The sequence below is a fragment of the Arachis hypogaea genome, chromosome 19, assembly GCF_003086295.3.
Source record: "Arachis hypogaea cultivar Tifrunner chromosome 19, arahy.Tifrunner.gnm2.J5K5, whole genome shotgun sequence".
Lineage (NCBI taxonomy): Eukaryota > Viridiplantae > Streptophyta > Magnoliopsida > Fabales > Fabaceae > Arachis > Arachis hypogaea.
In genome coordinates, this window is record NC_092054.1 from 156,291,447 (window position 1) to 156,309,898 (window position 18,452).

Sequence of the window (18,452 nt, forward strand, 5' to 3'; positions counted from 1 at the left end):
CCGATATTGTACGTATGCCATTGTAGCATGCAATTGGACCTTACCCCACAATGTATTATTGTTTGATTATTCTCATAAAAATTAAAAATGGAATATTCTTATATAAAACCCTCAATGGACAAGGATATTTTCCAACTCACATCGGATAATGTTAAGAAACAAATAACGTCAGCTCAAGCCTCAAATTACTTCTAAATTTTTATCTGATTGTACTATAATTCCTTTGTCATTACTCAAATTGCTTTGGAAAAATGGAATGTATAATATGAAATTTCATAATCACAATAAATTAATGAATTCAAGGGTCAAAATCTAGTTATTAAACTTTGTAATAATCCGTGTATGCTTGTATTGTTATTTCACATTCAATATTTTTCTATCGGAAATATTTGATAACCATTGAAAATAGACAAGCCATAGTTGGTAAAAATTAATTATTAAAAAAATATTTTTTATTATTTAGTATAAATAAATTTTTTTTCCTCAACTGTATATATATTTGTCATTTATTTTTTTACCTTTTTATTCTATATATAAAAATTAATGGCATAGATTTTTTTAGAGTACAAAAAAATTATGCCATAAAAAATAAAGAATGCCTCATTTTAGACATGATATATTAGTAAATAATTCTTTACATATATATATATATATATATATATATATATATATATATATATATATATATATATATATATAGCACTAGTTGACTTATCAAATTTTAGTACCTTAACTTTTACTCACTGTTCGTGTATTAAAATATTTTTTGCATTATCATCCTTTGCATTTACCATCTTAAAAGAATCATAAATAAAAAATTACTTAACAATGCAAAAATAATCTCTTTTTATAATATATCTTATAGAAAAAAGATAATGCTAGGTAAACAAAAAAAACAGCCAGAATTTATTTTATTTAACATTAATTAATTATCATAACAATTAATAAATATTAAATAAGATAAGTTATAACTGTTTTTAGCTGATTTTTTTTTGTTACTAAACATTTTTGTTTTCAATATCATGTGTCGTATGTCATGCGACACGTTGAAGTGTCATTTAATATATTAAATACTCTTAGCACTTAAATTAAATTAAGTTATTTTCAACTTTTTTTATTAATTTAAAATAATTAATTTCAAAAATTAAATGTATTATCTTTGTGGGTGTATATATATATATATATATATATATACACACTATTTTTAATATTAAATATAGAGAAGGAGGAGGTTGCTATTTACTAGAGTGTCCCACGGCATAAATGCGTGGAATCAGAATAAACCTTAGTTCGTTCAACATTAAATTTAATAAATGTTAGTTTTATCATATGGTGCAATAATGAATTAAAGACTTTACACAGGGGCATTATTGTCAAGCAAAGTAATAACACACATTCATATTTCATGATCGCTGTGAATGGTTAGAAGTTTAAAATGTATCCTATAAATAGGTGAATTATATTTTTAAAAATACTTATTAAATTTAAAAAACGTGTCCTATAATTTTATTGAACGGCCATTTATTTATTTTTTCGTTTATAAATAATAAAAGCATAAATTCATTGATTTATTAACACTAAAAATGCTTGAAACTACGATCATTAACCATTAAAATTTATATTTCACACGTTAATTAAAGTTAACCTTAATAAATTAAATCAATAAAATAGTTAGTTTACTAGTAAACTTCAAAAAAAGAAAAGAAAATGAGAATCAATTTTTTTTAAATAATAATAAGTTAATTTTTTCTTAAAATACTAAATCATCAAAAGAAATCTCATAAGATTTAAACGTTAATAAAAATATCTATAAAAGATTAAAATGACAAAAATACTTTTAATTTTTTTAAAAATGACAAAAATAATCAAATATTATATATATTAAAAAAAACATAAATATCAGATTTTGTTACAGACATTTACAAGTATGATTAGAAATATAATGTCTCTTTCTTTATAATTCGATAATATTATGTTAAATAGATTTGTGCAGTTATTTTTGTGAATAATTGAGTATTTGTTTGAAAATTAAATAAAAAAATATAAAAATTAAATTTCGTTTCTTTGATACACGTATTAAAAAAAGTTCAAATATTCTGAAATTATTTGAATTAAATATACAAGTCAGTTGTCAAATATAAAACTATTTATCACTTTAATAATATATTTTTTATATTTTTCCTTTTAAATCTTTTAAAAGGACTTTTACTATTTTGGCTTCAAAAAATAATTGTATCAATGAATAAATAGTTAAAGTTTATTTTTTAATTAAGCTTTAAATAAAAACTCACATACAACTATTTTCATTTGAAATCGATAACAAAAAATGGTTAAATAATTAAATATATTTAGTTAAATTATAATTTAATAATTTTTATTTATTAATTTTATATAAAAATAATTATACATAATTTTTTAATTAATATTTATTTATATATTATTTTATTATCTGATTTTTTTTTTCTAAAAATTGACTTCGTAACAAAAAAAATTGAGGCTAACGAATTATAGCTTAACATTATACTCTGTGTATACTAAAATAAATTATTAAAATCAGTCATTAGTATAAAATATATATTAAAATATAAATATATATTAAAAAAATAAATTATTTAATTTTAGTGACTAATTTTAATAAAATAATATTTTTAATAATTTAAATAACATTTTCTTCTTACTTATTTAAAAAAAAATTACGAATTCAAATCTCACTCCTAAAATATATATTAATTGAATATATAAAAATTATGTCATTTGAATTATTACTCATTAGAATACTCTTTTCATATTAAATTAAAAAAAAAAGTTGTGAATTCGAATCTCACTGCTAATTTAAAAAAGAAAAATGGAGAAGGTTGATATGATGATGGTGGTGATGGTCATGGATGATTGATGAGAGACCATCGTGCGTATCTAAAACATCTTCAAATCTATCTTTGACCGTCGTACTTCCTTTCTCTCTCTTCATTCTTTCTCTCTCTCTCTCCACTTTTCGCCGCTGTTGCAGACCCTCCTGCTTCCTGCGACCCCAAACCACAACACCAACCACCACACCACACTCTACACCCCCTTTCCTTCAATCAAATCTATAAATACTCAAATTTCCATCATTTCTTCATTACCGAAAACCCGAACCTCCTCCTTCTCTCTGATTTCGATTCATTCCTTATAAATTCAAACTCAAACTTCCTCTTCTTCTCTCTCTAATTGATCCGACGGCTGCGATCTTCTCCTTTCTCAAATCGTACGGCCAGGGGGTCCTTTGTCTGCCTCATCTCACCGTCACAACTCACCAAAACACACACACTCTCTCTCTCTCTCTCCAAATACGTAAGTATTCCATCTTCTGAAACAAACAACGCGATATATACAATTTTCACATGCTTTTCCAACTCGCTTTTTCTCTCTGTTATTGCGCGTCGTCACTTTTTTTTTTCGTCGCAAATCATAACTGTAGAATAATAACATCACTACTCTCTCTCTCTCTCTCTCTCATAAATACACACGCTGTGAATGCAAATAAGTTATGCGTTTTCTTTTTGGATTGTTCAGTTTTCGAATCTACTCTACTAGCTCCTCATATTCAGTGTACGTCATTCCTATTTTTCTTAATTTCCTTTTCCATTTCTGCTTCGTCCGAATTTATCAAAATTTTGTTTGCAAGGTTCTATTTTTTGTATTTTTGGGTTCACCTTACTTAACCATTGAGCTTTGATTCAGGGTCCAAATCGGTATCTATTTTGTTTACATGCACCTGAACTGAACAGTGTTGAATTATGTACTGTTGCAATGGGGTTTCTTTTGTTACTGACCACAGATGCCAGATTTAGATCCATGATGGTGCCATAACTGTCATCGACAGATGGCATGGATTGAAAATTTTAAATATTTCCTCTGGTCTTAATTAAATGCGGTGAAAGAAACGTTTCTATTAATTAGGAGGTTTTTTTTAATATATTCTTGGTTTAACTGTTTGCCAAAGTTCCTGGTCTAGATGGTTATCTTTGAATGGAATTTGATACTAATCAGTGTGCTTCTTTCTGATATGCATGTGGCTGTCGTCTGTATTGGGTAGTACTGCTCTGCTGTTTTTTCAATTTTCTTTTAAATTTTTTTCATTTTTAGGAATAATATTCAGACATGCACAATATTGTGGAGTTCTATTATTTGCTTCTTCTTTTTCTTCTTTGTTATTGGTTTCTCAATAGATGTTTGAAATTAAATTGTCTACACATACTACAGGTTACAAATATGGGGTTTGAATTGATATGTTTTCAGCTTAGAAATGTTCCAGTCTGCAGTCTCTAGTTTCTTTTTTATTTTGAACCCTAAGTTGTTTTTTCTTCTTTTTTTTTTTTTTGGTGATTCAATATGATTTTTTTTTTTAACAAAATATATTATTATAGATTATAGATGCTATAGATAATTCTGTGAAAAATATCCTTTTTAGGCTCTCTTCAGGTAGTACTAGTAGTAGATGGAGTTCTCGTGTTTATTCCACTTAGAGCTTGCATTTATCATGCATGTATATAATAGAACTTACTACTGCATAAATGCATAATGATATATGTGGATTTAGTTTAAAATCTGTACGCACCTGTTGTTATTTTCAAAGTGTGTATATATGTATTTCTCATGTCAGCGAGTGCTGGTGATGCTTCACTGAACACCAATTACCTGTCATTAGCAAGAGTCTTGCTAGTGTTCCATGTGTTATCTCATATATTAAAGTTTGAGATTTGAGATTTCTTTTCCATCACAGAAACTGAAATGTGGGGTCAGCTTTTAAGATATTGTTACTCATCTGTTGTTTTTGTGTAATTTCAGGTGTGGTCTTTAAAAGATTTAGAGAACTCGGGCTATTTGTCAAAGCATCTTGCATCTATAGATGTTATTACTTCTTTGACTTAGATTCCAGTTAAGAGAGTAATTTCTCTGGACACTGATTATGGAATCCAACGGTCATAGAAGAGTAAAGAAACACGATCATCATGTTAAAGAAAATGGAAATTCCCATATGCTTGATGCTGATGAAGAGCTTGATCCATGGACAGCTTGGGCATACAAGCCTCGGACAATCACATTGTTACTTGTTGGTGCTTGCTTTCTTATGTGAGGACTCTTCTGCTTATGTTATTGCTAATGAGTAAAGTTCTGTATTTATTACTTGGAAAAGTTCTTGTTTTTCTGAAATATTATTGGTTGTATATGTCAGTTGGGCAAGTGGGGCACTTGATCCAGAAAGAGATGCATCTGGTGATATTGTCACTTCCGTTAAAAGGTTTAGTATTTGACATTTGATGATCATGCTGCTTTGTTAAATTTTTTACTTCTTTGTACAATGCTAAATGATCACAAAATTGTTTTCTCTGTAGGGGTATATGGGCAATGATTGCTGTTTTTCTTGCTTATTGCCTGCTTCAAGCTCCTTCGACGTGAGTAATCAATGTGAACTTATTTTGTGTAGTTTTTTTTCTTTTCATGTATTTATATTGTTAATGGATTGGATGTATACATTAGTTTGCAAAGGTAATTCCTTTATCATGTTAAATATAGTAGTCTGGTGTATTTAGTGCGTTTTAAGTCTTGATCTTAAGAGATTGTTTTGAGGTCTTTCATGTGGATTTCCTCCATGATATGATTATTTTTTGCCTTTACCTTGGGGTTTGGGGATTGAATATCTGAATTTTTAGCTTCTGGGTTTGAGGGTGTTTGAGACTTTAATTCCTGAATTTATCATTTAATATTTTTTTCCCATTTAATTAGAAACTATGTTTGGGAGAATTTTATATTTATTATGCAGAAAATGATTCAACTGGTCTAGATATTAGTTTTTATCACCATTAGGAATATAAGTTAATATCCCAAGTAATCTGATATAGGCAAGGTCTCATTCAAGATTTGATGGTTTGGGGGTCGTTTAACTAAAGCACAGTGTGAATAACTTTCTTTAATTTTATGGCAAAGGAAGTTACTGAAAGTTCTAATTGGTAATGTAGTTTAATAGAATTCGTCCATTACAAATCTTTAAAATAATCATACCTAAATGTTTCTACTAAGTTGCAGCCTGTGACACTATGAATTTATACTGGCTCCTGTTGAATATGAATGATGGTAGAGGAGCACTTAGCTCAGCAAAACTAGTAGTTTCATCAATCCTCGAGAGTATCTCTGTATAAACTGTTTTTTTGTCCTCTTTTGTTCAGGGTTCTTATTAGGCCACATCCTGCTATTTGGCGCTTGGTGCATGGGATGGCTGTTGTTTACCTGGTTGCTCTCACATTTTTGCTTTTTCAGGTTTGCTGTTATGTTTTGTTTTGGAAATGCTCTTGGTGAAAAATGTCAATATGTATGATGCATGCATATCGAGTTTAAAATTAGCTTTTCTACTAATGAGAAATTTAAAAATGCTATTTTGTGTTGCTTCTTTGCATTTTTATTTTTTGAAACTTGCATCTTTTAGATTGCACCGACTTTCTGTCTTATGTACATGATTCCTGCCACCTTTTGATCTCTCTAAACTGAATCAATGTGCGCTGGACTAACATGTGCGGCCTTGATTTGTTATTTACAGACGCGTGACAATGCTCGGCAGTTTATGAAGTTTCTTCATCCTGATCTTGGCATTGGTAATTCAATCTGCTCCCTTCTGTCTAGCCTTTAACTCTCGGTTGAGCTTGTTGTATCAACTCTGTTTGTTGGTTGTGGATCCAGCCTGTGATACCTTTATGTTCAGAATTTGTAATGATTTTATATGATTTTTGCAGAACTTCCGGAAAGATCTTATGGGGCTGATTGCCGCATATACCTACCTGAGAACCCTGCAAATAAGTTTAAGAATCTTTATGTACGGTTACTTTTTTCCTGTCCTTTTTCCCCATTTATTCTCAATATCATTCTACAAATTGAATTTGGATCTTATGTATTGTGGTCCATTTTCTAGGAAACACTTTTTGATGAGTTTGTTCTAGCTCATATTATTGGCTGGTGGGGAAAGGCTATATTGATTCGTAATCAGCCTCTTCTTTGGGTGTTATCGATTGGTTTTGAGATGATGGAGGTTAGCCCTTGATAATAAGAATTCATCGAAATTTCATTTCATTGTGGATTAAGCCCTTAATACTTTTTTTTCTTCATATCTATTTTATATTATCTTTTATTGTTTATAAACTATTTTGTGTTTGTGTTATCAGCTTACTTTTCGTCACATGTTACCGAATTTCAACGAGTGCTGGTGGGATAGTATTATTCTTGACATATTCATCTGCAATTGGTTCGGTAAGGGTTCTCTGAATTCCTTTCTTTTAAATCATTTTTGCAAAAATTGCAGCTTTTGATTTGTTAATTGAAGAACGATCATGGTGGCTATATCACCACATCTGAAACGTTGCATATAGTAATTGAATTGTACTTTGATATGTTCTCAACACATTCTTGATTCACAAACAGGGTCAGCCCCTCAAATGCTGGAAGCTTGAGACAGTAACCTTGGTGGATATCTTTTAATATCTTCATTGAACCAAATGGAGGATTTACTATTCTTGCAGAGTTTTGTTCGTTAATGCAATCTGACATTGAATTCTCAGATCCGATTGTAACGCATTACTTGGATTAACATACAGGTATTTGGGCTGGAATGCATACTGTGAGGTACTTTGATGGGAAAACATACAAGTGGGTTGGTCTGAGCCGCCAGCCTAATATTATAGGAAAGGTATGTGTTTATTTTGATTGCTTGTATACCACATAATTTTTGAATCTTTGCTTTCTGTAGATTGATGTCTCAGTGATTTGGACAAATACTCTTAATTTCCTGCTGTGTCAAAAATCAGTATTTATTTTGTGATATTAGCATAATCACTTCAACTTTAAAATGAAAAGAAAAAGAAACAAGACTACCAATGGAAGTTCTCGACAGAATTTTGGATTTTTTGTCCACATTGAATTTGTTATAATTGTGTAGGGGACTGAATGTGATCTTTGTTTTGTTCTCTTTTTCTAAACATGAAATTTGCATCAGGTGAAACGAACATTGGGCCAGTTCACACCAGCGCACTGGGATAAAGACGAGTGGCATCCGTTGCTTGGTCCTTGGCGATTTATTCAAGTGCTTAGTCTTTGTATTGTATTTTTGACAGTAGAGCTCAACACATTCTTTTTGAAGTTTTGTCTCTGGATACCTCCTCGAAATTCTGTAGTTATATATAGGTTGATTTTATGGTGGCTGCTTGCAATTCCAACAATTCGTGAATACAATACATACCTTCAAGACAGGTTCATTCTCCATCTCTCTTGTTCTCCCGGCCCAATGTAATTACATTTTTCTGTTTGCGTAGTTTATGCATGTTGAATCTCAACCGACGTTAACATCTATTGTTTCTAACATTTTACTTTGTCGGCTTTATTCGTCATTCCGAATCTTTTAGGAAACCAGTCAAAAAGGTTGGAGCATATTGTTGGCTCTCTCTTGCTATTTGCATTGTTGAGCTTTTGATTTGTATCAAGTTTGGACATGGTAGGTCTCTTCTCATCTGCATATTTTATATGTGTTATGTCTTGTATACGATATTTCGATTGTTGATTTCGTCTATGCCTTCGTTGTGTTTTGCCAGGTTTGTACCCGAAACCGATGCCGATATGGCTGGTAATATTCTGGTCATCTGTAGGTGTGGCCATTGTTACATTTCTACTATTGTGGTCTTGGCATCCCCACCTAATTCTAGGGAAGAAGAGGCGATAGAGTTTTTCTTTTTATTCTTTTCCTGGTATTTTTTGCTTGTGCACTATTCTTTGATTCCTTCTTGATTTTTATGGGTATCCATTTCCATAAATGGTGTAAATACTATTTATCTACCTCATAATTGTAAATGTCTAAGTGATTATTCTCCTAGGTTAGTAGGTCATAGTTTCTTGGGGCAGCAAATATTAGGGTTCATTTGATATGATAGAGGAATGAATATAGTGCTTATGAGGCTTATGAATAGGTTTCCACCATATTAGTGAATTGGCCAATCTCTGTTCCTTGGAATGAATCATTATTCTTAAACTTGTAATCACTCATTTGAATGAAATTTTGAATGGAGCCATTTGTGTGCATTTGATTTAGTGTGACATTTTTAACATCCGGATGTGATCTCATTTCGTGAATATTTTCAGCATTTCCAATTGTAATATGTTGCTCTAATAATCAAGTGGGTCACGAGTAAAAGTTGAAACTAAGATTAAAACATGAATTTAAATATTACTTCCAACTTTTTGTGATGTACTTGAAAGTTGAAACTGTTATACGAGACTCAATAATATATGTCCATGGAAGTTAAGTAGTTGGCGTTCCGTCTGTTTGCATCGAGTGTTTTGTGTTGAACCAGTCATTAACGATTATGTTTAAGAGAATTAAAAGAAAAGGGAAAGAAAAAAAAGAGAAAAGAAAAGCGAGTCAAGTCTCAAACTAATCCTAATACACATCTTTTTGTTTAAAAAATATATTTTTTAATCAATCATATAATTTTTTTATTAAATAACCAAATTATTGTTATGATACATACTTGAAATTGGTTGTGCAAAATTGGTTGTGTAAATAGATTAAACCAACGAGGTCAAAGATGGCAATAACCAATAAAGGTGCTTGAAGTACTTTCACAACTCCAACATGTTCTGTAAGTTAATAAGAGTTTAAACTGAATTGAGTTGAGAAATATCCGAATTTGTTAGGACATTTATAGAGAGAAATAATGATTTAATCATCTGAGTTGATAATCTTATTTAAAGTAAGTGCGATTTTTTGACTTTTTTTTTCTCTAATTGCATGAGAAGTTAGTCTCCATCGTGTACTTATCAATATTAAATTATTACAAAAAAAATTTTGTATGATTAAAATTAAAATCTTAAAATATTTATAAAAAAATATTTATATTCAAACATGTGAAAAAATAGAATTAAAATTTGTACATTTAAAGATATTGAGAATTTTGAATTTATAAAAAAATGAGTAAAAAACACTAGCAAATGGACTAATTTGGTGCACGACATTAAACTTTAGCGACTAAAATGAGTCACTTAGTGTAAAGTGACAGATCAATGCATCTACAATAATGACGTAACGGATGACACGTGGAAGAATAATATTGCGATACGTGGCACAAGCAAACATGTGGCCAAATAGGATTGTGACACGTGACACAACCGTCAACATCAGCATATCATGTGTCATTGATCGACCCATCATCATATCATTACACGTAACCAAATCATGAAGTGACATATATCACTAACGGTCCACGTCATCAAGCCACGTCAGAACATTGTTGTGGTGCATTTTTGCCAATATCAAAGATGTACTTAATGCAATTAGAATAATAGGAACGATTTTAGTACACAATACCAACATAAGAGACAACTTTAAAATTTAACTCAAACAAAAGCATAGCAGAGAACATAAGTATTAGGGCTAATTATGCTGTTAATAGGAAGTTAATGGTTGTATGGGACTGTGCTGATTAGAACTAAAATACAATCATATTAACTACTTATTAAATCAATAATGTTATTTATATAAAAGTGGAGATTATTGTTGGACATTATAAAAAGAGAAAGACTCATCAGCTTATGGCAATGTTGGATGGAGTCAAAATCTCTATGTATCTATAATGTACATAAACAATTTACACTTACAAAGTACAAATAACACTAGAATTTAGCATACAAGTATTTTAAGGGTATTCATTAAGAAATAAAACCATTTAAAAGTTTATATTTCTAATAAATTTTTTTTTATATTTTTACTTTTCTTAATAAATACCCTTAAAATACAAGTCAGCAAAATGCATATAATGACTTCACAGTTTTCACAAAGTTTCCAAGCTTTCTTGGTAAGCATGCCAAACTATAATTTATGGTAAGTTCCCAATGGCTACTACATGCCACATAGAGTATTAGGTGGAAGATGCATGGTAGGGAGCTTCCTCTTCCATGAAGTCCTGCCTCTGACAATTTCATCATTTTGTTTCTCTCCTTTGGTTTGTAGAAGGTGTGTATACCTTATTGGCCTTTGAATTTGATCAATGCAAGTGAGGACTCCACCACCATTTATAATCTCTGCTGCTGCTGATGATGATGCCAAAGACAAGCCATTGAGTAAACTTGTGTTGTAGTGTTGTTCCATTAAATTACTAACCATCTCATCTTCTTCAGGTTCACATAATGATTCAACTATATCTGCACTCCCACATTCCCTTCTGTATTCTAGTGTGATGCCTGATAATTGGTGACCCTCTAGAACATGGTCTGGAATAGTCTGTGAAAGTATTTCATGGTTAAAGTTTAGAGATATTAAGAGATACATACTTGTTTAAAAAATGAGATAAATACTATTTTAAAAACAACTTTTTTTTTTGTCTTTAACATTTATTGTATCCTAAGAGAGTTACCAAATAGAACAAATGTGTCTATAAATTTTGTTACCTCTAACATCCATCGTACATACTTCACATTATTAACATGCTGGTTCATGTCCAAATCACTTCTTTTGGGCTGCAAAACAGACAGGAACAAAGAAATTCATTACTGAATTGTAGGATTTTTGCTAATGCATAAAAATGCCATAAACTTGTATGTATATTTAATATTTATACCTTCAAGTCAGAGTTCATGTATTTTGCTTGCTTGTTCAATTTGACAATCTTTTCTGGAGCTTCTTCCTCTATTGCTTGCTTCTCAATAAACCAAGGTACAAGTTCATCCCTCACCTCTTCAGGCATCTTAGAGAGGCGTCTCGTTTTTCGGTTCATCATCACCCATGTGCTGAGTGCATACAGTGCTAAACTCAATCACAACATCAAAAAGAAAATTCCATATTTTCAGAAGTGTGTTTGTTCTAGAAATGCATACCTTGTTGCACGAGCAAAAATGTGGCCGGTTGCCTGACTTTTGATCAGCCAATCGCGCCGCATTCCATTCTTGCCGGATGCTCCAACCCATGTGTCAATTTCAACTACCTCTCCCCTGCCACCAAGTTAAAGAATTTCATCACTTGTTCTTATGGTTTGCAAAACTAGTATGAATAGACTTATTAAGTTTTCTTTGATTCTTTCAGCAAACTTTCTGAGATTATGTGCAGTAACAATGTTAGAAACAGGATATTCTAATGAAGTTGTTGATTTGTTATAATATAGTTGCATATCTGTAATTTCGGCTACTAAAAGTTAAAAGGGGAATAGGACAAAAGTTTTTGAATATGGAGAAAACTTCTAGGAGAACCATAAAAAACTAAGAAATTTTGTCAAGTACTAATTGTCCAAGGAAAGTTTAAGTTTGAAAATTTTTACTTTTTATCTCTCTCTTCCTGTATAAAATTTATTGCAAGAAATGTAAGTTGCTTCATGTGGTTACAAAAGTTATATGCACCACCTTTAGATGTCTACTTCCACTTCTGACATTAAAAGTGATCGATAAGAAATAAAAGAAGGTAAAAGGTTTGCAGGAATGTGACATTTGGTAAAGTACCAAAGAGTGATGCAAATATAATTTCTTGTGCTTACCAAATTGGATAATAATCAATGAGAACTTGCATTCTTGAGACAACCCAAATGAGATCATTCCTTATCATTCCATGAGTTGCACCAAACCCATCACCAAGAAGTCCAGACATCCACACATGGTTTAATGCAGTCTCCTACATATAAAAAATGAATAGTACTCAAGGTTATCAAACTCGAGAGTTCGCATATACTTGTGCAGATTAGATTAGGTAAACTCGAATCGTAAAACTTAATACATTGACTAGTAAACTCAATAAGGATCAAGCTCCTCTAAAGTGAGGATCTTTTATCCAATTAATAATTACCTGAAGAAGGTTGAGGATGCTCTCAAGTGTTGCAGTTTTGTCAGGTCCAACTTCATAGGATCTAATAACAATAGTTTGTCTATAACCAACTCCACCTTCAACCATGAGACCTTGCCTATGAGGATCAACAAGCTGCTTCTTTGTTGGGATATTCTGGCGCTGTCCATTATTGTTCCCATTAACAGTAACAACAGAGTGATCAAGAGTGGTTGAGGCGACAACTGACTCAACAACCTTAACTGCCGAAGACCTTAGAGTAGTCCCATTAATCACGATGTTGTTTGGTTGTTGCTTACTATGCCTTTCATGTTTGGAACAACACCTCACAACATATGCAGATGCTGGATATGAGACAATAGTAGTAATAGTAGTAATATTCATTCTTGTGTTTCTTCCTACTCTTCTTTTTTCTTTTGGATTTTTTGTCCCTTTTTTTTCCGACCTGAAATGCTAAATCACAAACTTAGTCAAATTTTATGTTTGAATGAAATTCTCTTCTAGTTTTAGTTAGTAAAATAAAGGGTCCCTGGGATTCTAAAAAAGACATGGTCTTTATAGGTTACTTTAGGCGGAACAAACTATATAGGAGTTGGAAGACATAAGCATTGTGATATGTTTGGTCTCATATAACAAGGAGAGGACCTTTGGTATTTGCTGCTCAACTACCCTTTTTAGTTATCTAAGTGGAAAAGGCAACTACCTAGGAAAGATCGAATCAACTAAAGAGGACACTTACATGGGCGTTTTAGTTTATGTTTGAGAATTTTGTAGGATTCTGAAATTTTGATTTTGACATTTTTTCCTTAGGTAATTCACTAGCTCTGCTAATTTGTCGTCACAAACTTTCAGAATTGCTTTAGCTATGGATATCTGTTGGTACATATGTATTTTGTGATTGCTTAATAATCAGATTTGGGATGTTATTTTGTTGATTTATTTTTTAAATAAAGAAATTATTTTAAAAAGCTTATAGATAATTTTAAATTTTTGTTTTGATGTCTTTTTCTAAATATATATTGTCTCTTAACATAAGAAAAAATCCCACAATATCTATAAGTTGGTAGAAGAAAATAAAATGATCTCGTTATAATTGAATTATGATAAACATTATGGAAATGTGAATATTAAAGTATGCTATATCCTTATTTGCCGAGACAGAGTGACAGACACTGTTGCTTTGGTTTCCTGTTAGTAATTGCTACCAGTCTTATGTGCGAGTAACTTCGAGAAGAAAAAGTTTTAGTGGTGGAAGTTTTTCCAATAAAAAAAAATACATGAATCCTTTAAAACTTTAGCGTGGAGGAATCCGAATCTTCTTGGAATTACTATGTTTTCTGTAGTTTGCAAGGGATGTCGGAAATTATGAGAGCTATTAGAGAAAGTTTAGAGTTCTTTCACTTTGATCAATGCATAATTTAGTATTTCATCGACACCAATAAACAAAGATTAACTGATCTGCTATAACTTTTTCAGCACAAGCCAAGAAAAGGAATATACTAGTACGTGATCGATGGAGGTTAGTTATCAGCACAACAAAACCAAGAATTTGATAAACGGGACCAACATTAAGACAAATAACGGTAGCTTAAGACATTGCAAAAGTTTAAAACTAGTTTGTCGTAATTCATAATCTCTTTACGATCTATTCAGCTTCTTTGGCTGCATTCATTGTTGTCTATAAAATGTCAAAATGTCACTAGAGTATATTTGGAAATCAACTAGAATTTAATTCGGATTAACCGTTATAGATACACTAAGAGTTATAAAGAACCCTCACAAAGCATGAAGATGTAGATTCTTTTGTTTGTTCTTTAACTGTTGTCATGATTTCAAGTTAAATATTAGTGCTTGTCGCTCCTAATAAACATTGAGAAAAAGCAGGATGAAAACTTCTATTACTTTGTTACTAGTGGTTTATCTTTTATCATCCTGTTCCAGTGGTCACCAAATGAGTTGTCTTATGTATTTTATCAATCTTTTTCTAATTAGTAACTTTTTTTTCCTCCTGTTATGTCACTTTCATACTTCATAAAGTTTTCTTAGCCTGTAACCATGCAGTAAATGTTAACTGTCATAATCACTCTGGAGGATAACATAATGAGAAATTATGCAGCAACTTACTAAAATTGCATGGTTAGTAACGGGAAAATAATTATGTACTATCATTGTAACAATAATCTATTGCGTTTGTGATTCTAACTAGTGTGTACAAACTAAATTAGGAACAATAAAAATAAAAGCCTTCTATGTGTTTGTTTTGATCAATTAACTGATTTCGCAGGCACAATTTGGACACCCATACCACACATTTGTAACTCGAATCAACCAACAGAAGTATCCCTTGGAGTGTTCTAGCCTTCACGATCCATTAGCTTTTGAAGAATAGCCTGCCAAAAGATACAACGAATTATGCTCCCATCACCTACCTCCACATATGTGGCGCGTAACAATGAAACAAGCTAAGAACGTATAGAGTGAAACAGAAAATGATAATGACCCTATACGCAATCAAGTGATGTCAATGATAATCCATGCGATTCTCATTTCTCAATGTGGCACATAAATAGAATGAAGATTGTGGCTTACGGGGCATGAATGATATGCTCTTAGTCCCTGATTCAGTTCAGCAGATGAGATTAAAAGCTTGACAGGACGATATTCAACGGACAAACTATGCCCTCTATTGTCTGCGAAGCATATTAATTCCCGATTTATAAGGTGTTCAAATGCCTACAAAAGTGTTAAAAGATGAGCTTCAGGTTGGGGACAAATCACATAAGCTACAGGAAATACAACCATATCATCATGCGTTATATTTATTATATATATTAATTACATGTTTGGCTCAAATAGATAAATCATTAAAATTTTATACACCTACCCTTAAGCAGACATTTCGATCATAGTAATCAGAAGTCTGGAAGGAATCATGTATACTTTTATACTCTGCAGAATAAGGTAGACACGTTAAGGGACGCCAAAAATGGGAAAGTGAAATAACACCACAAAAGTTTACCTTTCATAACAGAATTGAAGTTGCAGAAGCTTTTCTCTTTAACTTCCAACCTCTTCATGCAAACCAAAATGTAAAGTTCTAAAATGGAGGAATCTGCTGGACCAAGAAGAAATAAACCAATACATAAAAAAAGAAAAAGAAAGAAAGAGAGTATTTTTATAAAACAGAATTTGAATGTGTCGACAGTCATAAAGTAAAAATATGAAAAAATGGCGTACTTCTTAGACATTCCAGTTTTGGTTGCCTATTAATACTTGAAAATGCGGTTTTGAAGTTCTCAAGGGACAGAAACCCAGTCTTCAAATCCATTTGAGAGATAGCACAGAATCTGGATCATTTAACTCACAAGTCTATGACAATGGCCTATTTGACATACAAGAGCTAACAGAATGGTAAACAAGTCACTTACAGGAACTTTAGCAAATGCTTAACAGAGGAGTCAAAATTTAGATAGTTACTGAAGGTTTCTTTGAACCTTTTGTCTTCTACAATATTCTGTAGTTTGTCAAGGAATTCTTTACGAGGTACATAAATGTGAAGAAAACACAAAAGTAAGTATTCTCAACATAAGAAACGTTATTATAGACATGAATTAACTGACAGAAACATACACTGAACAGATTGAAAATGATAGCAGCAGCAAAAAAAGGATACTTGGACCTTTCTATTAAATTCAATAGCATAATCACGGGGAAAGCTTGAATCTACTGGTATTGTAAGCATGTGCACCAGCAAGCTGCATACCAAGAAGTCAAGAAACAGTTTTTTCGACATCATATCAAGCAGGAGCCAATCCAGAGGAAATTACAGTTTATCTACCTCTGTGAGTCTTCCATTGAAGGCGGAGTAAACAACAGCTTTCTATGTGAAAATCGAGATCGTACTCTTTTCTCCAACAGCTGATCAGCATCCTGCAAGGTGGATCATCTTGGTTTGTTTTACGATGATCTATATGAGAACTTTATGAAGAGGATTTTGTTTTCTCAAAATATTGCAAAATTCCCAATACAATAATAATAATAATTTTAAAATCACAAATTGACAACATTTTAAACAAAGCCTTTTAGTTTTCTTAATCAACCAGGTAAAGAAATTCAGACGTGATGAATTTATAAGTGATAACTACTTGAAATTTCATAAGTAAAGGAGAGATAATTATTAAGCACACACCAGCCGACAGCTAATGCCAACTACAACAGCCTGTGATGTTACTGATTGCATTGCATCCAAGAGGCTATAAAGTAACCGCTGTTTGCCCTGCAGAGAATCAGGATAGAGTTATGGCAAATGTGAGGGCAAAAGCTAAACCAAGAAAGTCGTCAATTGATCATAACTAAAATTGTAACCCAAAGTCTGCGCTACAAGCTTTGATAAATAATGTATGTAGGAAAGCAGATATAGCCTTACCTGAGCAAAGAGGTCAAACTCATCCAAAACAAAAATGACTGTTTTATGTGCTAATCCACATTCCCTAGAAAACAACGATTTATACAAGCTTTAGAATGTAATATTATTTCTTCAAAATTTTACCAAGAGAAAAGTTTACTCACTTTAGCATTGCTACCATAAATTGGGAGTTGTCATCAAACGATGCCTGCAAAAAGTGAAACTCAAAATAATTAACATATAGCCTAGTTGTAAAAGCATAGGACAAATCTTGCGAAGTTAAGTCTTATTACCGATTTTGAGAATAGTAACTGATGCTCCATACATAACTGCCTAGCTATTTCCTGATTAATCATAAATTATGACAACAAATGAAACATTATAACAGGAAGCAGTGCCTCATAAACCTACTGATTCCAACTCAATTGTAGATTCACAAGTTCATAACAGACATTTGAAAATGATATTGTGAAAGTTCATCAAATAAAATTGAAAAAAAAAAAAAAAAAACTCTAAGCTAGCTCAGGGTTGATGATTATCCTACGTTTGAGCTGGTTCAATAAGTGTAGCCAGATTATTTGAGAATTGCAAACCTTGAATGCTGAAATGTCATCGCTATGTAGAAGTCCACTTAACCTGATCTGTAACAATCAAGGAAACGAATAACTCAAAAATAGAAAACAAGAAGAAAAAGAAAGAGAGAAAGAGAAAGCAAATAATACCACTGAAATTGACTCGGGATATTCATCCAGCAAATCCCGAATGACAAGCTCCAACACCTAACATAGAGGATACAGTTACGACGAAATTGAAGAAACCGTTAAGCGAAGAGTAAGAAGAGAGTAGTTAGTTAGAGAGAAAACAAACGGAAATCTTGCCGGAGCCGCGAGGACCGAGAAGGAGAATGGAATTGTTGCAAGCCTCAGTAACGGAACTAGAAATCATGAATTTAAGCTTGCTATAGTTGCTCTCTGGAGAATCATAGAGTGCCTTGAACGCGAATTTGGGGTCACAGACTCTGCTTCGAAGCAGATTCAACGCCTTCTCTTTGTGATTCTCCCCCTTCATCTCCATTCCCGATCGATTATTTGGCGGGAAAAATATGTTCTCCTCTACTGTTGCGGGAGCGGGAAGCTATATATTTGTAGAACAGGCCCAATGTTATTGGCCCAACAATAAGGCCCAAGCCCAATATTAGCGTAAGAAATA

The 18,452-nt window shown here is 31.9% G+C and overlaps 3 protein-coding genes across 8 annotated transcripts; 1 reads left to right on the forward strand and 2 right to left on the reverse strand.

Annotated features, from left to right (window-relative positions):
• Positions 1–2,862: 2,862 nt before the first annotated feature.
• LOC112775326 (CDP-diacylglycerol--serine O-phosphatidyltransferase 1) lies at positions 2,863–9,096 on the forward strand. Of its 6 annotated transcripts, none has more exons than XM_025818895.3 (14): positions 2,943–3,330; positions 3,553–3,588; positions 4,828–5,112; positions 5,216–5,281; positions 5,376–5,435; positions 6,207–6,297; positions 6,575–6,629; positions 6,768–6,847; positions 6,944–7,060; positions 7,194–7,278; positions 7,623–7,714; positions 8,021–8,310; positions 8,427–8,515; positions 8,613–9,096. In XM_025818895.3, exons 3-14 carry the CDS (start codon positions 4,949–4,951, stop codon positions 8,738–8,740), a joined length of 1,317 nt encoding a protein of 438 aa, XP_025674680.1. In that variant the 5' UTR covers positions 2,943–3,330; positions 3,553–3,588; positions 4,828–4,948; the 3' UTR covers positions 8,741–9,096. The 6 variants fall into 6 exon arrangements, with proteins under 6 accessions (XP_025674681.1, XP_025674679.1, XP_025674680.1 ...); XM_072227456.1 differs by having other exon boundaries at positions 8,021–8,274; XM_025818896.3 differs by lacking the exon at positions 3,553–3,588 and having other exon boundaries at positions 2,863–3,330; positions 8,021–8,274.
• A 1,699-nt stretch (positions 9,097–10,795) lies between these two features.
• Positions 10,796–13,570, reverse strand: LOC112775328 (palmitoyl-acyl carrier protein thioesterase, chloroplastic-like). Its single transcript, XM_025818897.3, has 6 exons — positions 12,842–13,570; positions 12,537–12,670; positions 11,887–12,000; positions 11,631–11,799; positions 11,461–11,529; positions 10,796–11,293 (listed from the first exon to the last, which is right to left on the reverse strand). Exons 1-6 carry the CDS (start codon positions 13,220–13,222, stop codon positions 10,913–10,915), a joined length of 1,248 nt encoding a protein of 415 aa, XP_025674682.1. The 5' UTR covers positions 13,223–13,570; the 3' UTR covers positions 10,796–10,912.
• A 1,409-nt stretch (positions 13,571–14,979) lies between these two features.
• LOC112775329 (origin of replication complex subunit 4) lies at positions 14,980–18,451 on the reverse strand. Its single transcript, XM_025818898.3, has 15 exons — positions 18,111–18,451; positions 17,966–18,022; positions 17,837–17,884; positions 17,537–17,587; positions 17,408–17,451; positions 17,265–17,328; positions 17,028–17,114; positions 16,677–16,768; positions 16,512–16,593; positions 16,267–16,352; positions 16,076–16,185; positions 15,858–15,950; positions 15,723–15,787; positions 15,428–15,571; positions 14,980–15,228 (listed from the first exon to the last, which is right to left on the reverse strand). Exons 1-15 carry the CDS (start codon positions 18,315–18,317, stop codon positions 15,193–15,195), a joined length of 1,266 nt encoding a protein of 421 aa, XP_025674683.1. The 5' UTR covers positions 18,318–18,451; the 3' UTR covers positions 14,980–15,192.
• Position 18,452: the final 1 nt, after the last annotated feature.

Excerpts from the sequence above, each read along its gene's own strand:
- LOC112775326 (XM_025818894.3), top strand. The coding sequence starts at position 4,949 with ATGGAATCCAACGGTCATAGAAGAGTAAAGAAACACGATCATCATGTT. Across the intron at positions 7,279-7,622 it reads ATTCATCTGCAATTGGTTCG|GTATTTGGGCTGGAATGCAT; the intron begins GTAAGGGTTCTC and ends ATTAACATACAG. Across the intron at positions 8,516-8,612 it reads TTGTATCAAGTTTGGACATG|GTTTGTACCCGAAACCGATG; the intron begins GTAGGTCTCTTC and ends GTGTTTTGCCAG.
- LOC112775328 (XM_025818897.3), bottom strand. The coding sequence starts at position 13,222 with ATGAATATTACTACTATTACTACTATTGTCTCATATCCAGCATCTGCA. Across the intron at positions 11,800-11,886 it reads ATTTTTGCTCGTGCAACAAG|CACATGGGTGATGATGAACC; the intron begins GTATGCATTTCT and ends GTATGCACTCAG. Across the intron at positions 11,530-11,630 it reads ACATGAACTCTGACTTGAAG|CCCAAAAGAAGTGATTTGGA; the intron begins GTATAAATATTA and ends TCTGTTTTGCAG.
- LOC112775329 (XM_025818898.3), bottom strand. The coding sequence starts at position 18,317 with ATGGAGATGAAGGGGGAGAATCACAAAGAGAAGGCGTTGAATCTGCTT. Across the intron at positions 17,588-17,836 it reads ATGACATTTCAGCATTCAAG|GAAATAGCTAGGCAGTTATG; the intron begins GTTTGCAATTCT and ends ATGATTAATCAG. Across the intron at positions 15,951-16,075 it reads AAAACTGGAATGTCTAAGAA|ATTCCTCCATTTTAGAACTT; the intron begins GTACGCCATTTT and ends TTGGTCCAGCAG.